Here is a 27659-nt window from a genome sequence, read left to right on the forward strand (position 1 = left end):
ATGGTCTTAGGCGATCCCTGTAAAAGGATTGTTCAACCCCCTGCCAAAGGGGTCGTGGCCCACAGGTTGAGAAACACTGCCCTCATGCCAGCCCTGCGGAGGAGTTGAGTCTTTCTGCACAGTCGCACTATGTGCTTACCTCTCTCTGCTCCCTCTGAAGGCACAGCTCTTCGGTCTCCTCCATCAGCTTGTCTGCCAAAGCAAGCACACACTCACTGGAAACAGCTCAGGGGTCCTGCGGGGAGGGGACCCAGGGGGCCTCTGCCACCTATGCCACCTCCCAGGGAAGAGGTCTGCTCTCCTAGCCAGGGGCGGGGTCCTGCCCTGCTGAACGGAAGCTGTGTCACTGGCCCCAGCGGCCTTTCAGGCCATCTTTCCTGTACTGCGCATCTATAGATCCACAGGAGACCTGCATGGAGGCTCAGGAGGGCCTTTGCCGCCTGTGGTCTCTGCGGCCTCCTCCTGCCTGGTTAGTCGGAGAGGGCACATTCCAGGTGAGGAGGGGCTGTGCTTAGAGCAGGGGGAGAGGAGCCTCAGAAGTCTCAGCTAGCTCCCAGGAAGAGGATCAAGCCATTCTCATCATCCCTCCCAACCAGGGAGGGGCCTTTAGCAGACAGTTCGAGCATGGGGCTGGCCCCTTGCAGCTCAGTTTACAGTGGGTCTGGTGAGGAGATGGAGAGGATAGGCACAGGACCCAGGGCTCAGGCAGGATGATGTTTTTTCCACTTTTAGATCCTTCAACTGAACGCCTGACACGTGCACACACCCAGGGATTTTTCCCTTTAAGCTGATCCCACCCCTCCTCTAACACTAGGGACCATTCCGGTCTCTGCTTTAAGGAGGGGGTAACTGAGGCGTATAGAGACTAGGTGGCCTACAGATCCACACAACAGATAGGCAGGTGACGGGGCTGGGTCTAAAGCCAAACTCCTGGCCGCTAGTCTCTCCTGCCTCTAGCTCCCTGGTCAAAAGGACATTAATCACACCGAGAAGTGCTCTAGGTGCCAAGCTCCTTCCAAGTCCCAGAGAGACCTCCCGGACCACTCCCACCAAGTCCCTCTTTCACCCAGGTCCCCAAGTGCTGCCATCAGGGACCTTCAGAGTCCAGTTCACCCCTGTAACCAACCTAAATATTCCTGCTTCTCCTTTGCCAGCTGCAGCCCCTGTGCCTCCAGGCTTTTGATCATAGCTTCTCCTAATTGGGCATTTTTCCAGGTCCTGGGGAGGGAAGACAGATGGGAGAGAGGGGAGGAGAGGAGAAATACAAACTTAAACCAGGAGGAAGGCCTGGGGAGAAGGAGATTGTGCATGTTCTGTATTGGCCTCTCCTCCACCCTGCAGAATCTCAGCTCAATCTGGCACCCAGGGCTCTGGGCACGCCACCAGCATTGATCAGTTACGGTAACCGGAGGCTGAGGTTGCAAAGTGGGCCACAGGGACAGAGCCAAGGATGCTCACAGAGGAGGGAAGGGACTGCTTCCCTTGCTACACTGCCGCATGCCCACCACCTGGTTCAAGGCTAGGTACTTGGTGTTATTGGTTGAGTTAGAAGCATTGACTTGCTTGAATAGGCACAGGCTGCGTTGGTCAGGTGGTTTCTGTGATTTGTAAATACTATCTATGGTCCTTCCTTGCTAGGGTTACTTACAGGTCTGGGAAGGCAAGACAGACGCACTGAGGTGCTGAGCATGAGGAGCAAGGATTGACTAACTCCCAGGAATTGGAGGCTAATGATGTCCACATCTGCCACCTGTCATTGCAGACGCCTTCCCAAAGTCACCACTTAGGGGACCCTCACAGATGCTCTACAGCCTGAGCTGTTTCTGCCCACACACCCTAACCAGCTCCCACAGCCCTGTCTCAGAGCCCAGCAGAGAGGCAAGTGGACAGGGCCAGTCTAGCCCACCCACTCTCCTTCCGGCCCCTCAGAGGCCCGGATGGCAGATACTTACACCTTCCCAGACTCCTGCAGCATCTCAAGCCATTGTGTCTGCTCAAACTCAGACTCAGCAGCCAACAAGACATTCCCCTGCCGGGAAGAGGAGCCAGAGTGAGAGCAATCTAAAGGAGAGGGAGGTGAGATCTTCTCTCCCCCACCCCCAACAGGCCTGGGCCCTGATATCCCTTTCAGGCCAGACTGCACAGGGCTGTTCCCAGGGGAACAAGGTGAAGCTGCTTTGTCCTGTGAACCCTGGTCTAGGGGAGGGTCCCCACTCACATGGAAATCCTGGTGTGAGATCTTCATGGCATAGGGCATGCTGGGCTCTTCTCTGGCCTCCACCAGGCAGCCGCCCAGTGGGATGACACCCTGTGGGAGAAGCAGAGCAGGCAGCTCCCACCCCACCAAGCTCACACCACTTCAGAGTCCCAGGAGGCGCCTGGAGAAAGCCAAGGGCTTTGCCAAGGACCTCAAGCTGGACCACATCCCAGAGTATGACACCAAGGCTAGGACTGACTCCCAGAAGGAAAAAGAGCTGGGAGAGCTGGGGTGGGCTCTGCGACTCAAAAAGTGGTGTGTGTGTGTGTGTGTGTGTGTGTGTGTGTGTGTGTGTGTGTGTGTGTGTGTGTGTAGGGAAACCCAGGGCAGAGGCTAGATGGGGTGTCTTGAGCCTTGAGAGGATTTGTCCTCCACATTCTAAACCAAATCAAGACAACAGAGAGTTTCCTACCATCCCCAAATGTTCCCTGTAGGCCCTCCCTCGCTGTGGCCCTGGACAGCAGCCTCCTTACCTTAGGATGTATATTGAAGTATTTATTGGTTTCAAAGCTCTTTTTCTCACTCTCAGAGTAGTAAAGAAGAAAGCTTTCTTTGATGATAAAAAACCTACGAGGGAGGCGTGAGAAAATGGTGAGATCTTGTGGGTCAAGAACACCCCTGGGGACCCTGAACTCACATGGGAGCCCGTAGGGACCCTAGTTCACAATGCACATTGCACAGAGTGGCCTCAGATGGCCTCCTGTACAGGTACTGAAGGAGGGAGGTCCATAACTGGTTTCCAGGACTGCCCTCTTCAGCACAGTAGAAACCTGGTCCCTTTACCCTCTGAACTATCTAGTACCCCAGTCGCGTGGGAGCGCCCGTCCAATGTGGATGGAGGATGAGACACATGATTCTAGACCGGTGTTTCAGTGTAATCCGATGGAATTGGATATCAGCTGTGGAGGTCTGCTGTCCTGATACCCCAAGGTGATACCTGCATTCTCTTTTGTCTGTCTCAGTCTGGGATTCAAGCCTAAGTTGGGATCAAAGTGGCCATGGTACTTTCTGGGTACCGGCTGTGAAGCAAATCCTCAATGTCAACAGGTAGACTCCTTGACCCACCTTGGGGACCCATACAGAACAATCACTGGAAGCTTTAGGAAGTCAAGTGTGCTCCAGCTGAGTGATCCATGGGGGTGCTCCGGGGGGAGACCCAATTAGGTCTCAAAGCTCCCAAGGCTCAAAGATGCTAGAACTCTCCCTCCTCAGGGACAAATGTTCTGATGTAACCTGAAAAGGATCTGGAGGGATCCCGAGTTGTAGGGCATGCACATGTATGTATGTCTCTGTGTGTGTGCGCCTATGCACATGTATGTGTGTGTGTGCTTGTGAACATGTATGTGTGTGTGAGTGTGCCTGTGCACATGCATGTGTGTGTATGTGCATGGGTGCGTGCACAGGGGAAAGTTCAGAGCAGCAACATATTGGAACCTGCTAGGATAGACTCACAGTGGCTAACAGTGTAACTCTCTTACCTGCTCAGCATTCAGTGACACGACACTGGTGACAATATAGGCCACACAGGAGTATTTGTACTATGAAAATCAAATACTGCAAAACCACCTCAAGACCTGTTGTTAAAGTGTTCACTTCGGATGAGTAGCTTGAGAAGATGCTGGTGGCATCAAGAATTCAAAGGACCCCTGCAGGTTCCACCACCCACATGATCGTCCCTGCAACTATAGTGGCTTTGGGGCAGAGTGGAGGGGCAGACTAAAAGATTGCCACAGTCCCTTTCCCGAGGGAACTGAAACTCAACTTTGTACTTTGTGTGAGTTCATAATTTTGCCCCCCCCCCCCCACTTTTGAGATGGAGATCTTGCTATGTTGTCCAGGCTGGTCTTGAACTCACAGATTTAAGCAATCTCCCCCCATCTCAATTTCCTGAGCAGCTGAGACTGCAGAGCAGTCTGGCTTCAGCTCATTTTCTGTACTGTACCAGGGCTCTTCCAGCCGCAGAACAATCGCAGCCCTGGTGGACACTGTGTTTGGATTCCTGCACTTGGCACCGAGTACCCACTGCCACACCTGTGTGCTTCTTTATCCAGAGAGGGCCACCGGGCTCCTGGAGGATGGGACTATGCCATACCAGTCCCGTGGGAAGGCAGATGTCTCCAAAAGAATGTCACAGTGTAGGTAAGAGCTTAGACCTCCCATTTTCCAGCTTGGGCATGGGAAGTTTGGGTAAAGACACTCAGCTCCCTGAGCCTTGGTCTCCACAGAACAGAAGTGATGGCACCTACATTATGGGATGGATGTGGGGAATGAATGAGACTGTAGTTACAACCTAGTCATGACCCAGGATGGGGTGGATGGATGCATGACCTGATGAGGTCCCTCTGTGGGAAATGCAGGCAAGCCGAACAGAGCTGCCTCCCCACCCCCACGATGGCACCCCCACAATAGTGCCTCATGAGCCCTTAATATGTTGAATCCCTCCCTGAGGAGCGACTGTATCTGGACACAGGATTTCTAGGAGACTATGGTTCAGCTAATAATTAGATAGGGCCATGATCTAACGGAGCTGTGGCTTTATCAAACAGGAACCTGGGCTGGAGGTGTAGTTAACCGCAGAGTGCTTGCCCGGCATACACAGAGCAATCTCTAGTACCACATAAACCAGCATTGTGGCACACACCTCTAACCCCAAGTATACAGGAAGTAGAAACAAGAGACTAAGGAGTTCAAAGTCATCCTCAACTACATAGTGAGTTCAAAGGCAGCCTTGGCCACAAGAGGCTCACCAGTGGCACATGCCTCAGATCCCAGCACATGAGATGCTTAGCACATGAGATGCTGAGCACATGAGATGCTGAGCACATGAGATGCTGAGCACATGAGATGCTGAGACAGAAGGACTACAAGTCTGAGGCCAGCCTGAGCTGCACAGAGGGCCTCTATGTCAAGAAGAATCTGTAAGGAGAGGGCAGGTACCTCAGACTCAGGGCTGACAGGTACCAAGGATCTGGGTTGAGAATGTACTTGGTTCTAAAAGGATCCAGAAGGCAGAAGCAGAAGAAGCAAGAACACAATTTCTATATCTAGACTACAAAGGCCCTATGGCTACTGTGATAGCAACAATGACAGTACTTCCATTCACTGAGCCTTTACCACCCCAGCCTACCCCTGGCTCCACATGGTTTCTTCTGCTAATACATTTAACAGCCACAGTTACCCATCCAGGCAGGTGCCCCTGCACTTTCTGTGCAGAAATGGAAGAGAGAGGTGACGTGAGGGCCTGAAACTACCTGTTAAGAGACTGGTTTTCTCTCAGGGTAAAATGGCCGTGGCAGGGCTTTGAGCAGGAGTGATAAGACCTGACTTACATTGTAAAAAGCTAGCCCTGGCTGTCAGGGGAAACAGATTGTCCTGGTATAAGCAGGGCATTTGCTAAATCCCAGGATCTTCCCAATACACAGGGTGTCCCCAGATGTCACTCCCCTCCTAAGGAAGCACAGAAAGGAGGAGGAGATGCTCCAGGCAGCCTTTGCTCCACGGTGGCCATTCTTCAGCAGGACGGCCGTATGAGCCACACCTGGCACAGACCCGGAGGCAGAGGGTAAGCTCAACATAACCATGGCTCATTTAACCAGACCCAAAAGATCTTTGCTTATCCAACTGCCTTGGTGGTGGTCACTCTGATGTCCTTTAGCTTCTACTCAGCAGCTGGGGCCCTTAGAAGTCTTTGCAAGACTGCACAGAGAAGCATTCATCTTCTCGTGCCTTCTTCAAAGTTGCCCTGTTCTAGACACCCTCGCTCAGTATGCAAGGCTGGGGCAACCTCCTTTGGGCTGGGCAGACCTGGGCGGTCAGTGTAAGGGCTGGTCACAGTCACCATGTCTATATACTAGCTTCTGTGAGGCAAGCTCTCAGAACAATGCTGGAGGTGGGCGGGGCCTTCCACTCCCATTTCACAGGTGAGAAAAGAAGGGCTTAGATGTGATGGAATCTACATAGCCCTACAACAGCAGAAGAAGGACTGGAACCCAGGACCACCAGGCCCTGCTCCTGCCTCCTATATGGCTCATGGAGCTGCTGTCCTGGCTGAGGACACGCGCCCAGGATAGAGAGGTGGGAAGCCAATGCAGCGGCCAAGGTGGTAGCCCCACCAGCTACTAGGAGTATGGGCGAGGCACTAGTTAGTCTTCCTGGGCCTCGGGTCCCGTGCGGCTATTTCTCATGCCCAGAGGGAAGTGAGTCTGATCACACAAGGACTGAGCTCATAGTAAACGCACAGGAAGTGTTCATTATCATTCTGGTGACCACTATGCCTTATTCTACGTTCAATGTCTGCACAGCCACCCTGCCCCTCTTCCCGTTTGTGCTACACAGCAGCTACTGAAGAGAACATGGCTGCAGTCCAGCTGGCTGGCTTCCTGCTTTCCAAACACATGTCACAGCACCATCCTCCTCCAGTCTGAAGCTTCCCCCATCTCCAGGGCCAGCATCTGTCCTTGGAGAAGCTTTACTGTCAGCTTTGGCTTTTAGCCCTCTTGGGTTACGGGAAGCCTGGAGTCTGCACACGGTAATGTTTTCATGTCAGTCCTGGCTGCCTCTTCTCTCTAGTTTATTATTATTATTATTATTATCATTGTGTCTCAGGTGGTCAGGCTGGCCTCAAACTCATTATAGAGCTGATGCTGACCTTGAACCTCTGATCTTCCTGCCTCCATCTCCGAGTGCTATGATTATAGGCATGGGTCTCCATGCCTGGCTTATGGAGATCTGAGAACTGAACACAGAGCTTTGGGCACGCTGGACAAGCAGTCTACCAGGTGAACCATATCCTCAGCCCCCACTCTGCTATTTCCACCTCCAGATGGCAGAATTTAGAAGTCAGCAAGGTATGCCCTTGCTGCACACGCTTCATCTTATTTAAATGTCTCTAGGTGATGGGCGGGTGTTGTTTCCTAGTACACGGGTGAGAAAACTGAAGCACAGTGAGATTAACCAACTCGTCAGTGGGAAACTGGGATCTCGGCTGCCTGTGCTCTGTGTTGCCAGCCCTCCTCACCACTACTAGCAGCCGTTTGGCTCCCGTGAGCCAATCAGTCACTGTGGAATGGCTGCAGGCCGGCCCGGCTCAGCTCAGAGACCTGTTACAGAGCCAACTACTTCACCTAAGCAGGTTCTGTACCGGGCCCTGGCAGCTTGATTAGTCCCTGTGCCCAAGGAGCTCAAGAGTTGAACGCAGGAGAGAACGCGTGGAAAGAAAGAATTCTAAAATAGCTCCTGTTTATCAAGCGCCTCCTTTGTACCAGGCCCTGTTTGAGCAACAACAGTTGGTGTAGTAATTCATTCACTGCTTAGTCAAGGTAGGTGATGAAACTGGAATGCAGGGAGATTAATAATATGTCCCAGATCACACAGTGGGTCAGCGGGGAAGCTAAAAATAGAAAGCGCTAGCATATGGGGTGACACTGTCAGGCCACGGGGGGGGGTACACAGCAACATGGAAAGCACCAGGAGGAAGCTGTGACCCTGGGAAGCACCAGGATACATTCCTGTGACATTACAGCATGGCAGAGTGCACTGCAGTATTACACAGCGCCTGGAGAATACACAGAGACTGCAAAGCACCAGGACACAGAGCAACAAGGGAAGTTTGTGTAAAAAGCAGAAGCATGGACACCAGGGGGTGAATAGTTTAGGGTCTGACTGAGGTCTGAGAGGAGCTCATAACTGATCAGGGTTTTAAAGGATAAGGAATGTCTTAAGAAGTTGGAGGAGGTAGAAGAGGAAGCAATGTTCTCTAGACAGACTGGGGCAATGCAGAGAACGGTATGCTCAAAGTTATCAAAATATGTCTGGTGTTACGTGCAGATAAGTGTTAAGGGGGGGCCAGGGTGTAGGGGGAGTGGAAGGAGAGAGGGCAGGTCTGTAAACAGGGGCTGAGAGCAGGCCCAGATATCGAACAAGTCCTGGGAGGTCAAATTTTGGGTTTAGAATTGAGAGATGTGGCCCTGAGGAGGTCACATCTTGGCAAAGTGGGTGAGCCAGAGTTACCAGAAGGTAAAAACCAGCAGAGCAAGCTGAATAGTTAGGCAGGAGCATGGCCTAAGTCCTATGACACATGGCCAGGATTTTAGATTGAGTGACAGGACGGCACACAGGTGTCATCTAACATGAAGGATTTCCGTAGTGTGGCGTCCCTTCCCTCTACCCTGTCCGTGCTCTGAGTATAGTAAGGGCCCAGCCAGAGCTCAGTGCTTAACACTGAGATCCAGTGGAGGCGGAAAAAAATGTTCAGAGCACACATGCAGTGTATATCAGACAGGCCTTGTTAAAGAACAATCAGCCCAGGCCGGAGAGGTGGCTCAGTGATGAAGGGTACTGGCTACTTTTCCAGAGGACCTAGGTTCGGTTCCCAGCACCTACATGTCAGCTCACAGCCATATGTAACTCTTGTTTCAGAAGATCCAATTCCCTCTGTAGCCTCTGTGAGCACTGTATGCACAGAATGTACAGATATGCATGCAGGCAGAGCACACACACACACACACACACACACACACACACACACACACACACACACGCGAGCGCACGCGCGCTACAGATAAAATCTCAAGGAGAACAATTAAAGCCAGCAGCGTCCAGTGTGGTCTAGTGAGTCCTTCAGTGTTTGGGGGTGTGGACGGAGGAGAGAAATTGGAAGTCGGGGACACCCTTTAAGTGTGAGTGAGGGTGGCTACAGAGGAGAAAGGCTCTCAGTAGCATGCATGAATCTGGGCCAACAGAGTGGCATTGCATGCACATGGTATGCATACATTCAAACAGGCGTGCACATATAGATGTAAATTAAAAACAAAAACTGTGAAAACGTTAAATGAAATAGGTTTCAGAAAACAGAGGAAAGAGCCCATCTGAAGGCGCTTGTCCTTTCGTGATGTCCCTCAGCCTCCATGTTGTCACACTTTCCTTTAAGTGTAGTTTGCTCTGCCCACAGACCATGTGTGAGAGACTACAGGAGTGTGGCAGTGGAGACGACTAGGTTGGGAGTAGGGAGACTGAGGAAGCAGCCAAGGTATACAACACCTGACAGCAGGGCATCTGGGTTCAACAACACCTGACAGCAGGGCATCTGGGTTCAACACCTCCTGGGGATTAGCGGAGACAGGATGCAAGATTTAGACTTCTGTGAGATGTTGGTCTTGGAGCCAACGTTACCTCACTCTCAAGTGGCAGCAGGAACCTACGTATGTTTTCCCAGCTGAGTCCTGGAGACACAATGGTGGCCTCAGAAGGGCATCCCAGGTAGCCCTTGCTGACCTGACTGAAGCCAAGACCCTCCTCTCCTCTCGTTCAGAACACTCAGATCTTTGCATCTGCATTCAGGCTACCCCCCCCCAAGAGGAAGGATCCGTCTGTGGTCAATTTGCCCTCCAGACCCATCTCGAAATTCTCTTTTCTCTGTTAATGAACACTGTGATTGCCTTCTCTTCCTTTGCCCAGAGGAGAGTAAATTAACAATGACGGCATCTTCCCACCACTGTTTGGGCAAGGTGGGGGTAGAGGTGGTGGTGGGGTACCGGAGGCTCCCCCTAAGACACAGACCCTGAGGAGGAGAGGTTTTATAGAACGCAGCCAGCCACAGCCAGTTCCATCCTGCCCGGTGGTTATTTGTGCAGCACAGAGCCTCTCCAGGCCTCTTTCCCTCGGCTGCCCGCTACGGCATTGATTTTCCTAATGGCGAGCCTCCGCAGTGGTGGGTGTTGGCTGCCCTGTCCCAAGCCTTCCTGTGGCCACTAATTAGCTGAGGTCCGGAGACTGCACTTCACAAATGGAAACTGGAGCCCAGAGGCCTCACTGGGAAGCCCAGGAGGCTGGACTGGGCGTCGGGCCTGCTTCTATACTCTGACTTTCTGACTGTCTGTTGCTGACTCAAGGGAAAAGCATGTGTGTTGGGGATGGAGGAGGGGGAGGTATTCTCCCAGAGGTGGGAACAAGAACAAAGTCTAGAGCTGGCAGGTAAGAAGCTAGCTGCTTTCTGAGACCCAGAGGATGGAGAGTCTTTGCAGAGTGACAACTCGTGAGCCAGGAAGGTGACTGAGGTGACAGTCTCTTTCAAAGGGTTGAGGCCTTGACTTGGCACTGGGACTTACTGTTTTGACTTAGACTGGTTTGTTTTGGGTGGCTGTGGAAACTGCTGACAGAGATTCTCAGGGCCACAACACCAAATGCTCTGGCCTCTACAACATTGCTTTTAGCTAAGAGGTTTTCTCCTAGTACTTATCAGTCCCAAATCAACTGCATATGCCAGGTCCCCCCCCCCCACCGTATTTACAGGGGAAAGGGAACCAGGAGACTCAGGCTAGGGGTCCAAGGCGGCTACCACATAATGGATGCAACCGATTGAAAACGCCTGGCAGGAAAGTCTTTTTTGTTGTTGTTGTTTCTTGGTTTTTAAGACAGGGCTTCTCTGTAGCTTTGGAGGCTGTCCTGGAACTCACTCAATAGACCAGGCTGTCCTGTAATTTACAGAGACCCACCTGCCTCTGCCTCCTGAGTGCTGGACTTAAAGGAGTGTGCCACCACCGCCCAGCTCAGGGAAAGTCTTAAACGAGGACAAAATTCAGACATGAAGGAGAGAGAAGGCTACCTGAGGTAGTTGGACATTGTGTACAGCAGCTGTGGCACAATAGTTCACAACAGCTCCTCCCCCACTCCCCACGCTCACTCAAGTGCTGGGGCAGAGACCGGATGCTCCTGGCCCTCAGTGGCTGCGGTTTAGACAGCGCAGCCCTGTGAATCCCCTCTCATGTAACCTTCACATCGCTCCAAGCCTTCACTTAAAGTATCAGAGAGTAACTCAACTTGGGAGGGACTCCGGGGGCCTATATCCCATTAAATCCCCTAGAGAAATCAGCCAGAAGTAATAAAAGTGTATGAAACCGTCTGTGAAATGTAAAATCCCATCCACACCTCCATCTGTTCTGAGGTCTTACAGGAATTATTAAATTATTCATCAAAATCGAATATCAGAACTAAGCACACCACATGCACGTGATCTGCGGTCCAAGGCACTCAGACTCATTCGTGGGATGGAGAAGGGGCTGTGGTCCCAAGAATGGTCACACCCTCCAGGGAGGGGCCAGGACAAAGTCTGAGTGTTTTAGTAAATCTTAGTTGACTTGAGGATAAACGAGGTGCAGAAAATGGTCCATTGCATTTGCAGCCAGCTTTGGGAGACTGCAAAGCCACATCTGATTCCCCTTTTCCCAATACCTATCAGGGCTGGTTGTATCCAGAAAGCCAGGTTTCTCGGGGGCCTTCATTTGGAGTTGGTGCTGAGAATGGGGCCAAGGTTGCTCTGGCTCTCCACAACACCTGTGCTTTGGACAGGACCAAAATACCCTCTCCCCCACTCCAACTTCAGGGATATATGTATATGTATATGTATATGTATATGTATATGTATATGTATATGTATATGTATAATTATATGTTTATGTGTGTGTGTGTGTATGTGTGATCAAGGCACAGCTGGAAGGGTTACCAACACAACTTTTTTCTTTTCTTTTTTCGAGACAGTGTTTCTCTGTATTGTTTTGGAGGCTGTCCTGGAACTCGCCCTGTAGACCAGGCTGGTCTCGAACTCACAGAGATCCGCCTGCCTCTGCCTACCGAGTGCTGGGATTAAAGGCGTGCGCCACCAACGCCCGGCCCAACACAACTTCTTATACAAGGTTTGTGGTTCTCATCTCTCCTGAGTGTTTCAGAACAGTCCGTGGTCTGATGGACAGAGACTGGCGTCCATCTCCCAACCCACTTTAAGCCTTAACAAAGGGATGGGATCGGCTGTGGAGTCTCTGCAGAATCGGCATCTCCTTCTGCTCAGTCTGGCCCAATTTAACCTCAGTCTCTCCAGCCCACATGCAGCCTCGCCTCTTGGGACCCGGGACTTGGTTCATTCCTCAGAGGATTCCCAGCAACTAAAGGCCCGCGATTCCATTCTAGTTCCAGCGGGGACAGCACCGAGAGAAACTGGCGGGGCGGGCCAAGGTCACAGAGGAAGGCTGAGGCAGGGCGGTGACTAGGGGAGTGGGAGGGGTCCTGAGGCTTGGGGCTCACTCCCAAGGCGGGGAGGGGAGGTCTCCCGGGACGCGGGAACTCACTCACCGCCGGGACCACTTGGCGGACGATCTCCCGAACGGTCGCTTCCACAGAACCCCGTAGAGCTGCACTTTGGTGCTGATGTCCAGCGCGTCCGCGTCGGCCTGCTCCAGGGATGGCGATGGCGACACCGAGTTGGACTTGGACGTGAACATCCTGTCTCGGAGGCGCTGCCCCGGCCGGGCCCACCCCCTTCGTGGGACTGGAAGGGACAGGGAGGACTGCGGGAAGCAGTGGGCGCGACGAGCGAAGGCAGCTCGGGACGCCGTCGGGGCGCGTCCCAGCTAGCGGAGCCGGACGCCGAGGGACGCGGGAATCGCAGCCAGCGGCTGGGACGAAGCTCTGGAGCACCGCCGACCGGGAGGGAACTCCGCGGGGAGGGCAGCTCCGCCGCAGGCTCGCAGCATCCACTCCCCCCAACCCCTCCCGCGCTGGCAGCCTCAATTCTGGTGGCCTGGATTGGCTGGGAGTGGCAGGTGAGCCGGCCGCAGGCCAGCGGCGAGCGCCAATCAGGGCTGGCGTCGGCTGCAGAGTGCCCAACTCTGTGAGTCCCCAGGGTCCCGGCCTGTCGCTCGGCCGGGGATTTGGCCACTGCACCTCCCCACCCTCACCCAGGTGCCCAGCGCTCCCCCAGTTCCTTATAGTCTGTAGCGCCTACATCAAAACGCTGGCTAGGTGTGCTTGGTGAGGAGCAGGAGTCACTCCGTAAACCCCTGCTCGCCTCTGGCCGTGGGCGTGGTGTTAGGGACCAGGACTTGTGATTCCAACTCAGGCTTTCAATGGCTCTGCAAGCCGCTGGACCGTGTTTTTCCGCATCTGTAAAGCAGAGACGCGCCTACCTCTTGGAGGCAGGCCAGTGGCAGCTAAGACTTCGGTAAGTGCCCAAGGATCCGCCTCGAAAACTAGGTTCCAGCAAGGTCCGGGGCCCTTCCCTGTCCCCGCAGGTGGGTTTCACATTGCGCCACCGCGTCTGCCTGGGTCAGATTGGATTTCTTTTCCTGGCACTAGGCAGTCTGTGTCGGCATTTGGCACTCAGTGTCGATCTCAAGCTGTCAATGCAGTTTGTGATCGTGATTTATCTGTGCACCTCGGGTGCTCCCCAGGGCTATGAGTGCTCTGTCCACGCCCACTCGCAGTGTGGGCATTGGTTGACTTTCTGGCCAGGACTGGTGAGCCTTTGGCCTCCTCTGAAGGCGGAAAGGCACTCCAAAAGTGAAGAAGGGTTTGTTTGCGTACTGGAGCCACTCCCCTCCTTCTGGTCTTGTCTAGGTGAGAACCGGCAGCCCCTCAGAGGCAGTCATGATTCACCCATGCCCTTAGTGAAACCACTTTCCTCCCTCAGGATCTGTGAGTCCTCTGTGTGAAATAAAAGAGTGAAATGGCATCAGAGCTTGCAAATACATGGGTAATCTGAGAGCCAAATCCGTTTGCCCAGATTAATTTGCCCTGAGCAAGCATCACTGAGGTAAACTTAGTACACCGTATTACAAGGGCTCATTTGGTGAATGCACACACCATGTAACCACCATCCAAAGCGAGTTACAGACCTTTCCAGTCCTAGTACCCTTCCCCAGCCAACCCACAGTCTTTCCTCACTTTCACCATTTGCTTAATGCTTTAAAATATTTGACCTGAATGCCCTAAAGGGCATCCTTCAAAGACCCCCCCACCATCATCTCAGCCCAGCTTTTCCTCTCTATAGTCCATAAAGACTATTTTTGCCTTACTGAGGATCACACTGGGGCCTTGTGAAAGCCAGGCATTTTCTCTACAGTTGAGTTACACACACACACACACACACACACACACACACACACACACACACACACACAGCGTCCCTTGCAGGTGCTCAAGTTTATAACCCCGACACTTACTGGAGGAGCCCTGCTCTTCTTAGACACAAACAAACCAACCAAACAAAAACCTGCACCAAGAACTGTGGTATTGTGTCCCCTGGAGCACAGTAGGGCCTTGACTTGCAGGTGATAAACACAGGAAGTAGCATGCACAGGTGGGTGCTTTTCCAGGGAAGCAGGTGCCTAAGGCACCTGACTGGCTCCCAGAGGCCATTGTGGCTTCTGGGCTGCCTTCCTGGTGCAGCAGTAGCAAGGGTGCCAGTGGCAGCGGCAGCCACTAGGAGTCAGACTCCTGGCAGCACAGGACAGCAGCAGTTAAGGCTCTGTGGTACAAACAGGGTTTGAAGTATTGTTCTGGAATAATACCCCCCCCCAGGCCTGGCTCTCTGGCCCTCCTGACAAATTCATTCTTGCTGTCCTGATCAGGTCAGTGGCAGCTCTGGCCTTCCTTGTAGTAAAGGCCAGTGATGAGCTTGTGAGCCTCGGCATAGGTAGAACCACTCATGAGACATTTTTTCAAGGGGAAGGGCTGAGTGAGATCAGGGGCTCCTGGGAAACTATCTGTGATGAAAGAAATGGAGCCCAGGTTTCTTCAGTGGCAGAGAGAAGTCAGTCTTGATCATCTCATCTGCATGCAGGGCAGCCTTCAGCTAGCAGTTAATGTTGGGTAGAAAAACTAAGAGGCAAGCAATGAGATACTTGAGTGATTCTCTTTCCCTTGTCAAACAGCCTGGATGATGCCAGGTCAGGGCAAAGCTTTTCCATTTCCACTGTGTTCTCTGCCCCATTGATGGGAGCCTTAATGCACACTGAGAGTTCTGGGGAAGACAGAGAAGCCAGGGCCGAGGACCAAGTAAGTGAGGGATCCTGAGAGCCTGCCTGCCTTCCCTCCCTCCCTCCCTCCCTCCCTCCCTCCCTCCCTCCCTCCCTCCTTCCCTCCCTCCCTCCTTTCCTTCCTTCCTTCCTTTTTGAGACAGGATCTTGCCATGTAGCCCAGCTGGCCTCAAACCTGTCATCCTCCTGCCTCCACTTCTGGAGTGCTGTAATTACAGGTGTGTACTGCCACACTTGGCTGAGTTGCCCAGTCATGATAATCAAATGAGACTGGGGTGGAAACTCAGGCTAAAGGTGCCCCCCATCTCCTGGTTAGATGTGGAGGGGCTGCTCTTAGTGTGCTGTTTGCAGATCACCTAATTCGGCTAATTGTGACAAGAGGCCGAGGGGAACATTTTATTCTTCATTGTCCCAGTAATTTGTCCATTTATTCTAGATTTTCCATTATTTTGGAACACAGGTTTTCAAAATATTCCCTAGTGATCCTGGATGCCATTGGTATCTGTTGGAGTAGTACCATGTCCCACCTCCATGCCTTTCTTCTCTCTCTCTCTCTCTCTCTCTCTCTCTCTCTCTCTCTCTCTCTCTCTCTCTCTCTCTCTCTCTCTCTGAGACAATGTCTCACTGTGTCAACCTGGTTTGCTTGGAAGTCACTATGACTAGGATGACTTGAACTCACAGAAATCCTCCTGCCTCTACCTCTAGAGTGCTGGGATTAAAGGTATCTGCCACCATCCCTTGCTCTAATTGTCTCAATATTGCTCTCCTCTTTTTCTTATGATGAGTTTAGCTAAACGTTGTCAATCTTGTTTGTCATTCCAAAGAACTAACTCTAGGAGCATGGAGATGGCTCAGTGGTTAAGAGCATTTGTTGCTCTCTTGTAGAGGACAAGAGTTCAATTCCCAGCACATGTGGCTCACAATCATGCTGTAACTCCAGTTCCAGGGGATCTAGTGCCCTCTTTTGATCTCCGTGGGTACCAGAGACACATGTGGTACAAATATATACATTCAGGTAAAACACTCAAACATATAAATAATCTTTATTTTTTTTTTGTTTTTTGAGACAGGGTTTCTCTGGTTCTTAGAATTTTTTTAAAAGAACTTTTACTTCTTTTTAGTGTTTAACTCTGTTTCATTTTTTCTATCTTCTCAGTCCCTGTTTCATTACTTTCTATCTCTGGTTTGGCAGCTGGTTTGTTCTTGTTTTCTAAGACCCTGAGGTGCACTGCTCAGTTTTTTTTTAAGTTATCTACCACTCAGAGAAACACTTCTGTGATCCGATTATTCAGGAATCTGAGGCAGGAGGATCACAACTTGGAGATCAAACTGGGCTACATAATGAGACACTGTGTCAAAACCAGAAGTTGTGTACTCAAGGTTACACAGCTAGGCTTTTCCTGAAACACGGTGGACCTGTGTATTCCCGTGGAGTGGGAGCAAGCAGTCCATCAGACGTCTTGGTTTGTTCTGAATCTAGAGCTTCCCACGGCAGCTCACAGCTTGTGAACGGAACCATTTGAGTGTTATCTGTGTCAGTCATTTCTCAATTGACAACTTACCTCAGGGTTCTTTAAGAGACCATTCTCAGAATTTATGTGTGCATACGTTTAGTTGAGTGGACTTTGTGTGCACGCAGGAGCCCTGAGGAGACCAGAAGAGCGTGTCAGATCCTCCGGAACTGGAGTATTAACAGTGCACTCTACATAAGCAGCCTCCAGGAAGGAGCTGTGTGAATGAAACCTAATGGGGATGCAGCTCTCTGCTCTTAGACAGGCTAACTTGCACACGCAGGAAAAGGCAATAAAACACACGGGTTTCACTGGCCTTACACCCTGACTGGGCCACAAAGGCTTCCAGCGACATGTTCAAAGTGGCTCTTCCCCAGTATCACCTCCTCTGCTCCCTACCCACTCTGTCCTTGACCCCCACACACATGACCATGCCATTTCCCCTCTTTCCCGGTGTGTACCAAATGAAGAACCCAGGGACGATACAACTCTGGCTTCTCTGAGCTAGCTCAGCACCCAAGTATCCCTAGAGGAGCAAGAAGGACAAGTGGCCAGCCCTCAGAGCAGCACCAGATGTCTCCATCCTTTAACCCTAATTCCAGGACTCAGACTCTCACCCTGGGCCCCACAGAAAGGCTGTGGCCTGTCTCAGATAGCCTGGGTTCCAGTGGCTCTCTGCTGTTCTTGTACTCTGGCACACTGCCTGCTCGGTTTGAGTTTCCCTCATGTGATGGCTGTTCTAGAGATAAAGTACTTCAGGACAGGAACGGGGTGTGCAGTAGGCACTCAGCAAGTGCATCTTTGCTCAGTGGTTTTCTGCTCTTGTTGACCAACCAAATGGAGGCCAGTGCCTCAGGGCCTTGGCTTCCTCTCCTCTAAAGTGGAATCTGTGGAGTGCCCAAGAAGGCTGTGCAGACCACCTTTCAATGACAGACTTTGAGACATTAGCTGTGAGAATCAAGGATGACCACCGGGCTCCTGAGGGTGCTGTGTTCTCAGCCTCTGCTCCTCTCTGCCCCCAGCTTAATTCACGTGCATTTTACTTAAACACTCCTCCACACAGCCGGGTCCCCAGAGTCCAGGCTTACTAGCTGCCACCCCCATCTGATCTCAAAGCCCACAGCTGACCACTTGGGTCGGCATCACACCCTCTGTTGGCCACCACTGCTATGACTCTAGCCAGTCATCTTCAGCTGTAATACCCTACACACACACACACACACACACACACACACACACACACACACACACAAACACACACACTGACATTCTGGCTGTCCAGCACTCCTTGTCTTTCCCCTGCTTGCTCTCCCCCTGGTCTAGAATGCTGCTCTTCTTCTTTCTTAGTCCTGCTCAGATAGACTCAGGGCAAATAAGTCTTCATTTGTAATGCCCTTCCCCAAGTGACTCCCCGGGTAAACTCCCTTTTCATGTGTTCCATTCCTTCTGTGATTGAACCTTCTAATGGCAGGCAGGGTTGCTGTGCAAGGCTTGGCTGTCTCCAGAGTCCCCTTGGAGAGGGATATGTATTCATCTCATTTCTGCTTCTGCGACAAAAAAGCAACACACGAGATGAAATGATTTATTTGGTTTATAATTCCAAGTTACAATCCATTTTGGGTAAGTCAAGGCAGGAACTCAAGCATCCAATCACATCACACCCAAGACCAGGAGCAGAGCACATACTCGCTTGTTTGCCTAGTGCCCAGATGGCTTTCTCTACTCGTGCAGGCCGGAGCCTAGCCCATGGGATGGTACCATCCCATTAATAACAGTCAGGACAGTCTTCCACAGGCAGGCCTACAGCAGGCCAACCTGCTCTAGAGAATTCCTCTTTGAGACTTCTTCCCAGGTGACCCTAGGTTGTGACAAGTTGGCAGTTAAAATAACCAGTGCAGGAGGTAATGTGGGGTGCATGCACTGTCACGGGTCAGAGCAAAGCCAGGAAAAGTTGAAGAGAGGGGAGGCGAATGAGAATATTGTATGGGCGTGGAAGACTGTCCCTGACTGGGTGACCAGTGTCCCCGCAGACCCTGCAGGAAGGCTTGCCTGTCTGGGGGAACACACCTGAAGCCACTCTGCTACCCCATCAGGGATTTCCCTGCCAGGTTCCCTTGCACTAGTCTCTAGATTGTTCTCCAGGCGGCCTGTTGCCCTAACTGCCCACAAGTGATCACACACACAGTGCTCACACCCAAGGACGCCAGGGTGGATGTTTCTGGGGGTAGCTAGAACACCTTGCTGCCCTGCTGGCCTGCTGCTTCCCAGCACTAATATGGGCCTTTGCAACCCAGGGCGTCACTGGGACAACAGACTTCCCAGAGATGCTTATGCTGCTGTCCCTTGAGGGTGCTATGTGGATTAAAATACATATATTAATCTAGATTCTAAGATGGCTATTTTATTTGAACTTTGGCAGATGAGTTTGGTTAATAAACCCGTAAGCCATTTATTGTTATAAATTCACAGATTCCCAAAACATCCCTGAGGGAGAGCCAGGGAGTTGGTCCCTCATGTAGAACTGAATACAAAATTCAGCAGGCTAGACAGCAGTGGTTAGGTACCAGTGTTAGTTCCATCTTTACTCAATAAAAAGGTTGAATGTAAGTTGCTTTGAAGCCTTCTACAATTCATACATCAGGAATGACCCTATAGCAAGGAGTGGTGCATACCTGCAGGCCCAGCAATTGGGAGGTGGAAGGAGATGGGTCATAAATTCAGAGCCATCTTGGGCTACACAGTGAGAACCTTCCTTAAGTGGAGGGAGGGCCTTCTAGCACTCAGCACAACTGGGATGTTTGTGCAAGTCCCACAGAAGTTTAATTTCTGGTTCTCTAAGTATTGAGTAAATGTGTCTGTAGCCAACATTCAGGCTAATTCCCTAGGCAAACCCAATCCTGTTGTGGGACAAAGGCTGCAATTGCAGAGAATAAAGAAGGCCTGCTTCTTTTGCCCCTCTCTACCTTTTGTCCTGAGTCAGAAGACCCAGCTAAACCACAGGCTGGAGAGATGGCTCAGTGGTCAGGAACACTTGCTGGTCATTCAGAGAACCCGGGTTCGATTCCCAGCACTGACATGATGTTTCACAAACATCCCTAACTTTGGTTCCAGTAGATCCAAAACCCTCTTTGTTCCTCTGAGGGTACTGGACATACACATGGTGCACATACATCCATGCAGACAAAATACTCATACATATAAAATATAATCTAAAAAAGTAGAGGTTTTGATGGTAATGGTAGAGGTCTGTTCATAGAGGAGGGCGTTGGGCAGGGTCACTCCTGGGACATGCCCTTTTTTATAGCCCAGGGACAGGGAGAGAGTGCACAGGAACATTGAGGAGAAGGCTAGAGGCAGGGAGCAGGAGGGGGGAAATCTCCAATAGCCACCAGAATGAAGAGCCCCAGAAATCCCCTGCTGCCACATCCATGTTACACCTATACGGTGATCAGGCAGGACTGCAGCTGGTAAGGGACACCCATGTGGCCCACTTACCTAGACTTTTATATTCTGCTCCCCACCCCTCACTTTGACAGGGTCTCATGGAGTCAAGGCAGATCTTGAACTCCAGATCTTCCTAAGAAATAACACAAACTCACGACTGCCAGCCCCTTGGCTGCTGTCTTTCCCTGTCCTAGAAGTGAGGCAGAGCATGCCACTAGCTAGCTTCCTAGACGCCAGATCCCTCTTCTCTACCAAGACCCCGCAGAGGTGCAGGGACCACACATAGTACGTCCTCTTTGCTGGTTTTCCTCTCCCTTTTTAAATTTTTTATTATTTATTTTATGTTTTAGCTGGTCCGTTTGTCGCCCCCCCCCCCAAGACAGGGTTTCTCTATATGTAGTTCTGGCTGGCCTTGAACTCTGTCTGCCTCTGTCTCCCAAGTGCTAGGATTAAAGGTCTGCTGTGCCACCACTGTCTGGCTTTAGCTGGTTTTCTCTTTCTCTCTTTCTTTGACGAATATATATATCACATATATTTATTTATTTCTGCCTGAATATATGCACCAGATCTCATTACAGATGGTTGTTAGCCACCATGTGGTTGCTGGGAATTGAACTCAGGGACCTCTGGAAGAGCAGCCAGTGCTCTTAACCACTGAACTACTATCTTGCAGCCCTAGCTGGTTTTCTTAATGAAGAGATGTTCTCCAGAAATCTGGAGCACCTGAGATTCATAAGGGACTCTAGTGACATACAATAGCACTTAACTTCATTATTACACTGCCGTATGAAGCAATCTGTTAGAAATTATCTGAGCCGAGTGTGATGGTACACACCTTTAATCCTAGCACTTGAAAGGTTTGAAGCCAGCCTGGTCTATAGAGTTAGTTCCAGGATATCCAGGGCTACATAGAGAATCCCTGTCGTGGGCATGGGGAAATCTGAACTCCAAGATCTAAGCACAGGCAACAACTTTTGGAACAGGCCTCCAATACTTCATGAAATAATAGTAAGAACCAAAAAGCAAGATTGCATCAAATAAAAAAGCTTCTGAAAGTAAAAGAAACAATTATCAGAATAAAGAGACAGCTTACAGATGGAAGAAAATCTCTTTCAGCTATTCAACTATCAGAGGATAATATATATCTTATTTATTTATTTATTTTGTTTTTTTGAGACACGGTTTCTCTGTATTGCTTTGGAGTTTGTCCTGGAACTCGCTCTATAGACCAGGCTGGCCTTGAACTCACAGAGATACTCCTGCCTCTGCCTCCCGAGTGCTGGGATTAAAGACGTGAGTCACCAATGCCTGGCATATCCAATATATATATATATATATATATAACTGAAAAAAATCCAAAGAATAAACAATGCAACCAACAAATGAGCAAATGAACAGATACATCTTAAAAGATGTGCAAATTGACAACAAATGCATGAAAAATATTTGACATGAAAAACTGATTTCTGTATCCATCAGAGAAATACAAGTCTAAACACCAACATTTCACCTCAGTGAGATGACCATCATCCGAGAAAACAGCAAATTCTGGCAAAGATGGGTGAAAGGAAAGTCTTAAATACTGTCGGTGGGAACACAAACCAGTTAAACCACAATGTCAGTCAGTATGGAGGTTACAATCTGACTACGCCACTCCCGGGTGTGCACCCTAAGGAATTAAACTCAGCATACTGAATACGCACCCATACTTGCTGAGGTGACAGGCACAAGAACCAAGTTATGGAGTCAGCTTAGCCACTTATCAACAGATAAATGGTTAAAGAAAAAATGTGTACGCATACACAGTGGAGTATTATTTGGTCACAAGGAACAAAATTATGTCCTTTGCAGGAAAATAGGTGGAACTGGAGATCACTGTGCAATGTGCAACATAAGTCATACAACAAATCCTACATCTTTTTTTTTTTAAAGATTTATTTATTATGTACACAGTGTTCTGTCTGCATATGTCCCTGCAGGTCAGAAGAGGGCGCCAGATCTCATTACAGATGGTTGTGAGCCACCATGTGGTTGCTGGGAATTGAACTCAGACCCTCTGGAAGAGCAGTCAGTGCTCTTAACCTCTGAGCCATCTCTCCAGCCCAAATCCTACATCTTATCTCAGCTCTGATAGAAATTTAAAAAAATCACCCACCCCACCCCAGACCTTAGGTGTGGAGCACATGCCTTTATTTCCCAAAGCAAGCGGATCTCCAAATTCAAGGCTGACTTGACCTGGTCTATATAGAGTTTCAGATGAATTTGGAATACATAGTGAGACCTGTCCAAAAAGAAAAAAAAAACATAACAAAGAAGGCAGACTATTTCAGAAGGAGCCAGCAGAAAGGGGGAGAAGAGAGACAACAGAAGGTAATAAGGGGATGAATATAATTAAAGTACATTACAAGTATGTAGTATGTATACAAATGTCAAAATGAAATACATTATTTGGGGGTCTCATGTATACCAGGCTGGCCTTGAACTATACAGTGAAGAATGACCTTGACCTTCTGACCCTCCTGCCTCTCCCTCCTGAGTGCTAGCATCACACAACCAACTACCATGCCTGTTTTATGCAGTCTTGGAAACTGCACTCTAGACAAGTACTCTACCAACTGAGCTACATCTCCAGACCCTGTTGTTTTTTTGAGACAGGGTCGCAATCCGTAGGCCACCTTGAACTCATGGCAATCTATCTGCTTCTGCCTCTAGAGTGCTAAGTCAACAGGCATGAGCATGTCATTAGTAAGGACAATAAATATACATTGTTAATAAATTAAAAAAAGAACTCCACATGCTAGTGAGATGCCTCAGTGGGTAAAGGTGCTTGAGGCTTGTCAAGCAAGCCTGGCAGCCCAAGTCCAAACCAACCCAGGGAAGGAAAGGAACTCATGAAAGTTGTTCCCTGCCCCCCACACGGAGGCATGTCTGTGTTTCCCCCCACACCTAATTCAAGTCAGCACTTGTACTGAAGTATCTCTTTCCAGACACAACTGACCATAACATATATGCTCAATAACACCTCTCACCTTTGAAGGGGTGGACGATGATCCACTTGCCTGCTTCTCTCTTGGAAAAACTACTTTTATAAACTTTATCTGCTAATGAGCAGCAAGGGAGGATGCGGTTGTCACTGGACTTGTCTTCTGAAGGACCTATCTTCCGTCCTTTACAGCCTACCTTTACCTCCGAATGTTTAAATCACATTTTTGTTTGTATGGGGGAATTGGTTCTCTCCCTCCACCATGTGGGTCTCAGGGATTGAACCCAGGTGATTAGGCTTGGCAGCAGGTACCGTTACCAGCTGAGCCATCCTGATTGTCTACCTCTTTGACGTTCAAATCTGTGTCAGGTCTGGCTGCCAAACACAAATATTGCCAATGTATAAATAAAGAGCCATTCACATAAGGAATGCACTAATAAAAATTTAATATCATAAAACAAATCAAAAAACAGCAATTTTTAAACCATTCACAATTAAAGTGGAGACAAAATTATAAGGCAGCCATCCATGGAATGAGTTTATGTGTACAAAGGATCCAGAGAAAGGGACATTTGAAATCACCATTCAGGCCACCAAACCAGGAGAACTGTGGTGTTACCACCCCATCAGACTCCCAGCTTATAGGAAGACACCACCAGACAAAGCGACGAAGTCGGTCTCTGTGTTTAGCAGCTGTGTTGGACCAGTATGCCTAAAGAAGACATACAACATGTCTGCCAGTCCTTCCCCCAGCCACACACCTTCAGGTCTGCCTCCAGAGCTGAACTGCAAGGTCTCAAATACAAAAAGGCTGCAGTTGTATAGCATCTCCAGCAGTGTTCTTCAGGGGCAAGGCCCATTCTGCCCTGAGCAGAAATCTGCTGCTGCTGCTGAGGGTGTCCTCCTGTGCTGCAACAGTCGGGGGCTCTGGCCCAAAGGCGAGTATGTTAGAGGTTTGTGCTGTTGCCATACCGTTCCCATGTTCAGAGCTTCGCTACCATGAGTTTCAGGGCTCAACACAATCTGTTGCTGCTGTCCCCTCCTAGCTCTGACCCTTGGAAAGAGAACCCGCCAGTGACGCACGGTTTTGTTTCTTAAATCTCTTTTCTCCTTTCTATAAGAAATGATACCTCCGAATGGCCCTCCCTTTCTTTTTCTAATGATTCAAGACCCCAGGGCAGGCTGTTGGCTGTCTTTAACTGAGAAGTCTGGGGAATAAGGTGAAATGGGAGCACACTGCCTCGGTTGGCGGTACTGTCCCAACTGCTGGCATTCCAGGCCATAATGTCTGCCTGTAAGACACAAGCTGGCAGCAGTCCACACAGGGGAGCAGAATCAAACAGGAACACTGCTGCACCACCACGGAGACTGACAACACCGGGGAGCCAGGGACGGGAGTGGGTCAGTATTTTCAACCTAAATTTACCTTTTAAGAGCTCGCTTGGAGTCTGTACATCTATGTCTCCCAGAGAAAGGGGCTCCAATTGCAATTAAGACTGCTTTGGCTATGAGGAAGGATGGCCCATGCTTTTTATCAATTACTTCTTTGGTAGCCCATAGTTTCACTGGTAATCAGCTGAAGTATCATCAATGTGTTCAAATGTGTTATTGCATTAAGGCATCCGAACCTCCGAAGGGAGTTTTAAGGAGGAAAACAATTGAAACATGTTGGAAAGTGAACATCAAGGCGGCCTCTCCGAGGGCACTGCCCACCACGTGAGCAACCTCTCAGACTTCTGCCCAGCTGCATGGCTCCTGCTGCCTGAAATGCATTTGAGCCCTATAGAGATTCATATGGCTATGTGAGGCTGCTGACCAGGGAAGGGATGGGCAGGCCCCAGGCAGCAACTCAGGGCCTCGGAAAGGTCCCAGCTTTGGAAAGCTCATTACTACTGAGGTCTGGGGGCGGGGCGGGAAGTGGGGGGGGCGGGAGCCCAAATTTAGAAGTTTGATGGTTCAGTCCTTGCCAGAGTCCAAGGCCCTACTCAGCAAGATAGTCTAGTCAAGCTTCTAAGTGCGACAGCAAGGCACTGCTGCTGAAGAAGGTTCTGGTCAGCTCAACAATCCCTGACCACTGCATGTAGCAAGATGACAGAAGTTACTTCTACCAGAACCAAACAAGACACAGACACTGGCTGTTTACTTGACACTAAGTTTCTAGAAAGTATCACCACAGCTGTACTTTGGAAGGACTCGATGAGACCGAACCTTTGCCAAGACAGCTGTTTGCGCCTATTCAGGGGTCACCCAGAGTCCCCCACTGCGTGCCTTCTCAATTTAACCTGGGATGCAATGGCTACCAGCCTCCGCACAAACCGTACCCATTCTGCTACGTTCGTTCCTCACTGCAGCCAGCAGAGGGCTCGCAAGTTTAATTCCACAGCTGCTGACCCAGTGACAATTAGGAGAGAAATAAAGGAAACCAAAGGCATGCTGGCATAGGTGTCATAGAAAAATACAAACGACTGTACCCACTGCTCTGAAGAAATTAGTCTTGGCTCTCTCTTTATGTAAAGTGTTTTTGAAATGGTACAGAAAATATAAATTAATACAGTACTATACACTTATCTGACAAAACAGGATTTAGGCAGATTTTGGCAAACAGGAAAAATTTGTTGAATACTTTCGCTGTCTCAACTGCTTAAATGATCAGAGTACCATCGATGTGACAATCACACATGAGGAGGTGACTTTTTTAAGGGCTTGATAAAGCTGCATTTGACACACCGGTAACTCATTGAAGGAAATGAAGTCTAGGGACAGTGCTGTCTTCATGGCCATGGTTCAGAAGTGGCTGTCCTGATGGAAATGCATCTCTCACAAGTACTGACATCAGCTGGGACAGAAAGCAGGACAAGGGGCGTGGGGAGGGAGGGGCAGAGCACAGCCCAGGGAGAGGAGGACGCAGACATGATTGCAAGGAGCTTGAGGCCAGCAGCAGACACTCCCTTCTGACACTCCTGCTGCCGCCTGCACAGGAGCCCATGAGCCCACAGAAACACTCTCCACTCTGGACAAGGCTTCCCAAAGGACCGCTGCTAAGAGGATGGCGCTAGGAGAAACACTTAGACCAGCAGTTCTCAAGCTGTGGGTCGTGACCCCCACAGGGGCTGCGGGACAGGTTTCAGTTCACTGCAGTAGCAAAATGACAGTTATGAAGTAGCAATGCACTAATTTTATGTTTGGGGGTCACCACACCATGAGGAACCGTGTTAAAGGGTCACAGCATTAGGAAGTTTGAAAACCACTGACTCAGCAGAAAAGGACAACATACTTTGCAATAGTGTTCTTTATAAAAGGTTACTACAAAGATGTTACTATCCAAATTCCCGGAAAATTTAACATCCCTAAATTTCACTGTGATCATACTGTTGTTGAAGGAAACAGTGCCTGAACAACACACATCTGGCTCCTCTGGAAGGATGTGCAGCAAAGGGTACTTCAGAAAATGCTGTAAGACACCAGACCCCTCTTCAAAGGCCAGCCCCTCCCCCACTGCTCTGCTGGGAAGAAGGGCAGGCTGTATTTGGGGAGGCACGTGCAAAGGAGTTCACGTGCAAAGGAGTTGTTGAAGACTCTAGACACCTCCTCTCGATGGATGTCTCTTTCGGGGACAGGTCAGCTTGTGTCTCCTGTCCTTGTTACCTTGTTATCCTTACTCTAACCTCAAATCAGTTGCCATCACCGTTAGCATCTAAGAGGCAGACGCTAAAGCACCAGTCTTACATGGTAAGAACCATGTTCAAAACCAATGGGTAAAGCGGTAGAGCCTCTAAACTAAGGGGGAAAAACTTTAGCTTAATTAGAGAACACTGTATTTTCATAATTACTATTTCATTGTATGAAGTTCTCACTTGTCTTTAAAACTAAATTCCATCTTCCCTGAGAATAGGGTTAAGAGAAACATCAAAGCTCAGATGTCAAAGTCCCTTTAAAGACAACACAAAGTCTGTCTGATTACAGCGTCCTGCTGCACGCTGCTCCACTTCTCCACGACCGACTCTCATCTCCCTCGCACTCTGGGAACACAGGTGGAGATGGGCAAGGTGAGACAAGACACCGAGGAAGTGAGGAGCGTCACACGCTAGCTCTTCTTCCCGGATGGCAATGGCCGTGGACTGAGGCTGGAGTCCGAACCATTAATGCTGGTGTCCTATTGACAGGACAAGTGGGATGAGGCAGCCCAAAACCAGGGCTGCCACTTCAAGGCGGCTGAGGCCTCTCCCTCCAGTGGTGTCAGGTTTGTGGCTGTGCCCCATGCCGCCCACCTCGGGGAGGACATGGACGGTGGCAACATAAAGAAATGTCCCGGCAGAGAAAAGCATGGCCACTCCAGTGGCATTGACCTCTGAAAGGGCTTCTTTACTGCTCTGTGAATTAGAAGAGACAAGGAAAAAAGTCACATCAAAGTCAGAGACAGGAGGATGTCCCAACTAAATCTGAATGTTTATACCTGCTGCTGCTTGGTACATGGAGGCATCTTGAGACTGGAATTCTATCATTTATGGAAAAGTGTCACATAAAGGTCTAAGAACACCAGTGACAACATACAATCACAGCTTTAAAATTTAGTTAAAATTCACAATTTTCATTATACAGGTACTATGATTTGAGAAAAAAATGAAATAATAAAATCAAGCTAATTAACATCTATTACT

At 49.9% G+C, this 27659-nt stretch overlaps 2 protein-coding genes across 3 annotated transcripts in view; both read right to left on the bottom strand.

The window, feature by feature from the left end:
- Positions 1-12764, bottom strand: part of Plekhd1 (pleckstrin homology and coiled-coil domain containing D1) — a 29605-nt gene extending 16841 nt beyond the window's left edge. Inside the window, exons 1-6 of the mRNA XM_040742822.1 lie at positions 12380-12764; positions 2731-2824; positions 2219-2308; positions 1953-2029; positions 1127-1218; positions 140-192 (exon numbers count right to left, since the gene is read on the bottom strand). Coding sequence (XP_040598756.1) covers positions 140-192; positions 1127-1218; positions 1953-2029; positions 2219-2308; positions 2731-2824; positions 12380-12528 — 555 coding nt within the window. The 5' untranslated portion in view covers positions 12529-12764. The remainder of the gene's footprint in view (positions 1-139; positions 193-1126; positions 1219-1952; positions 2030-2218; positions 2309-2730; positions 2825-12379) is intronic.
- A 10666-nt stretch (positions 12765-23430) lies between these two features.
- The window catches only part of Slc39a9 (solute carrier family 39 member 9), a 38772-nt gene continuing 34543 nt past the window's right edge, over positions 23431-27659 (bottom strand). The window contains exons 7-8 of one of the 2 annotated variants that reach the window (XM_040742825.1): positions 27270-27371; positions 23431-27154 (exon numbers count right to left, since the gene is read on the bottom strand). In XM_040742825.1, coding sequence (XP_040598759.1) covers positions 27086-27154; positions 27270-27371 — 171 coding nt within the window. In that variant the 3' untranslated portion in view covers positions 23431-27085. Of the gene's footprint in view, positions 27372-27659 lie in introns of both variants that reach the window. The other variant, XM_040742824.1, reaches the window with a different exon arrangement.

This window comes from Mesocricetus auratus, unplaced genomic scaffold (genome assembly GCF_017639785.1).
Source record: "Mesocricetus auratus isolate SY011 unplaced genomic scaffold, BCM_Maur_2.0 Super-Scaffold_15014, whole genome shotgun sequence".
In the NCBI taxonomy this organism is placed as follows: domain Eukaryota; kingdom Metazoa; phylum Chordata; class Mammalia; order Rodentia; family Cricetidae; genus Mesocricetus; species Mesocricetus auratus.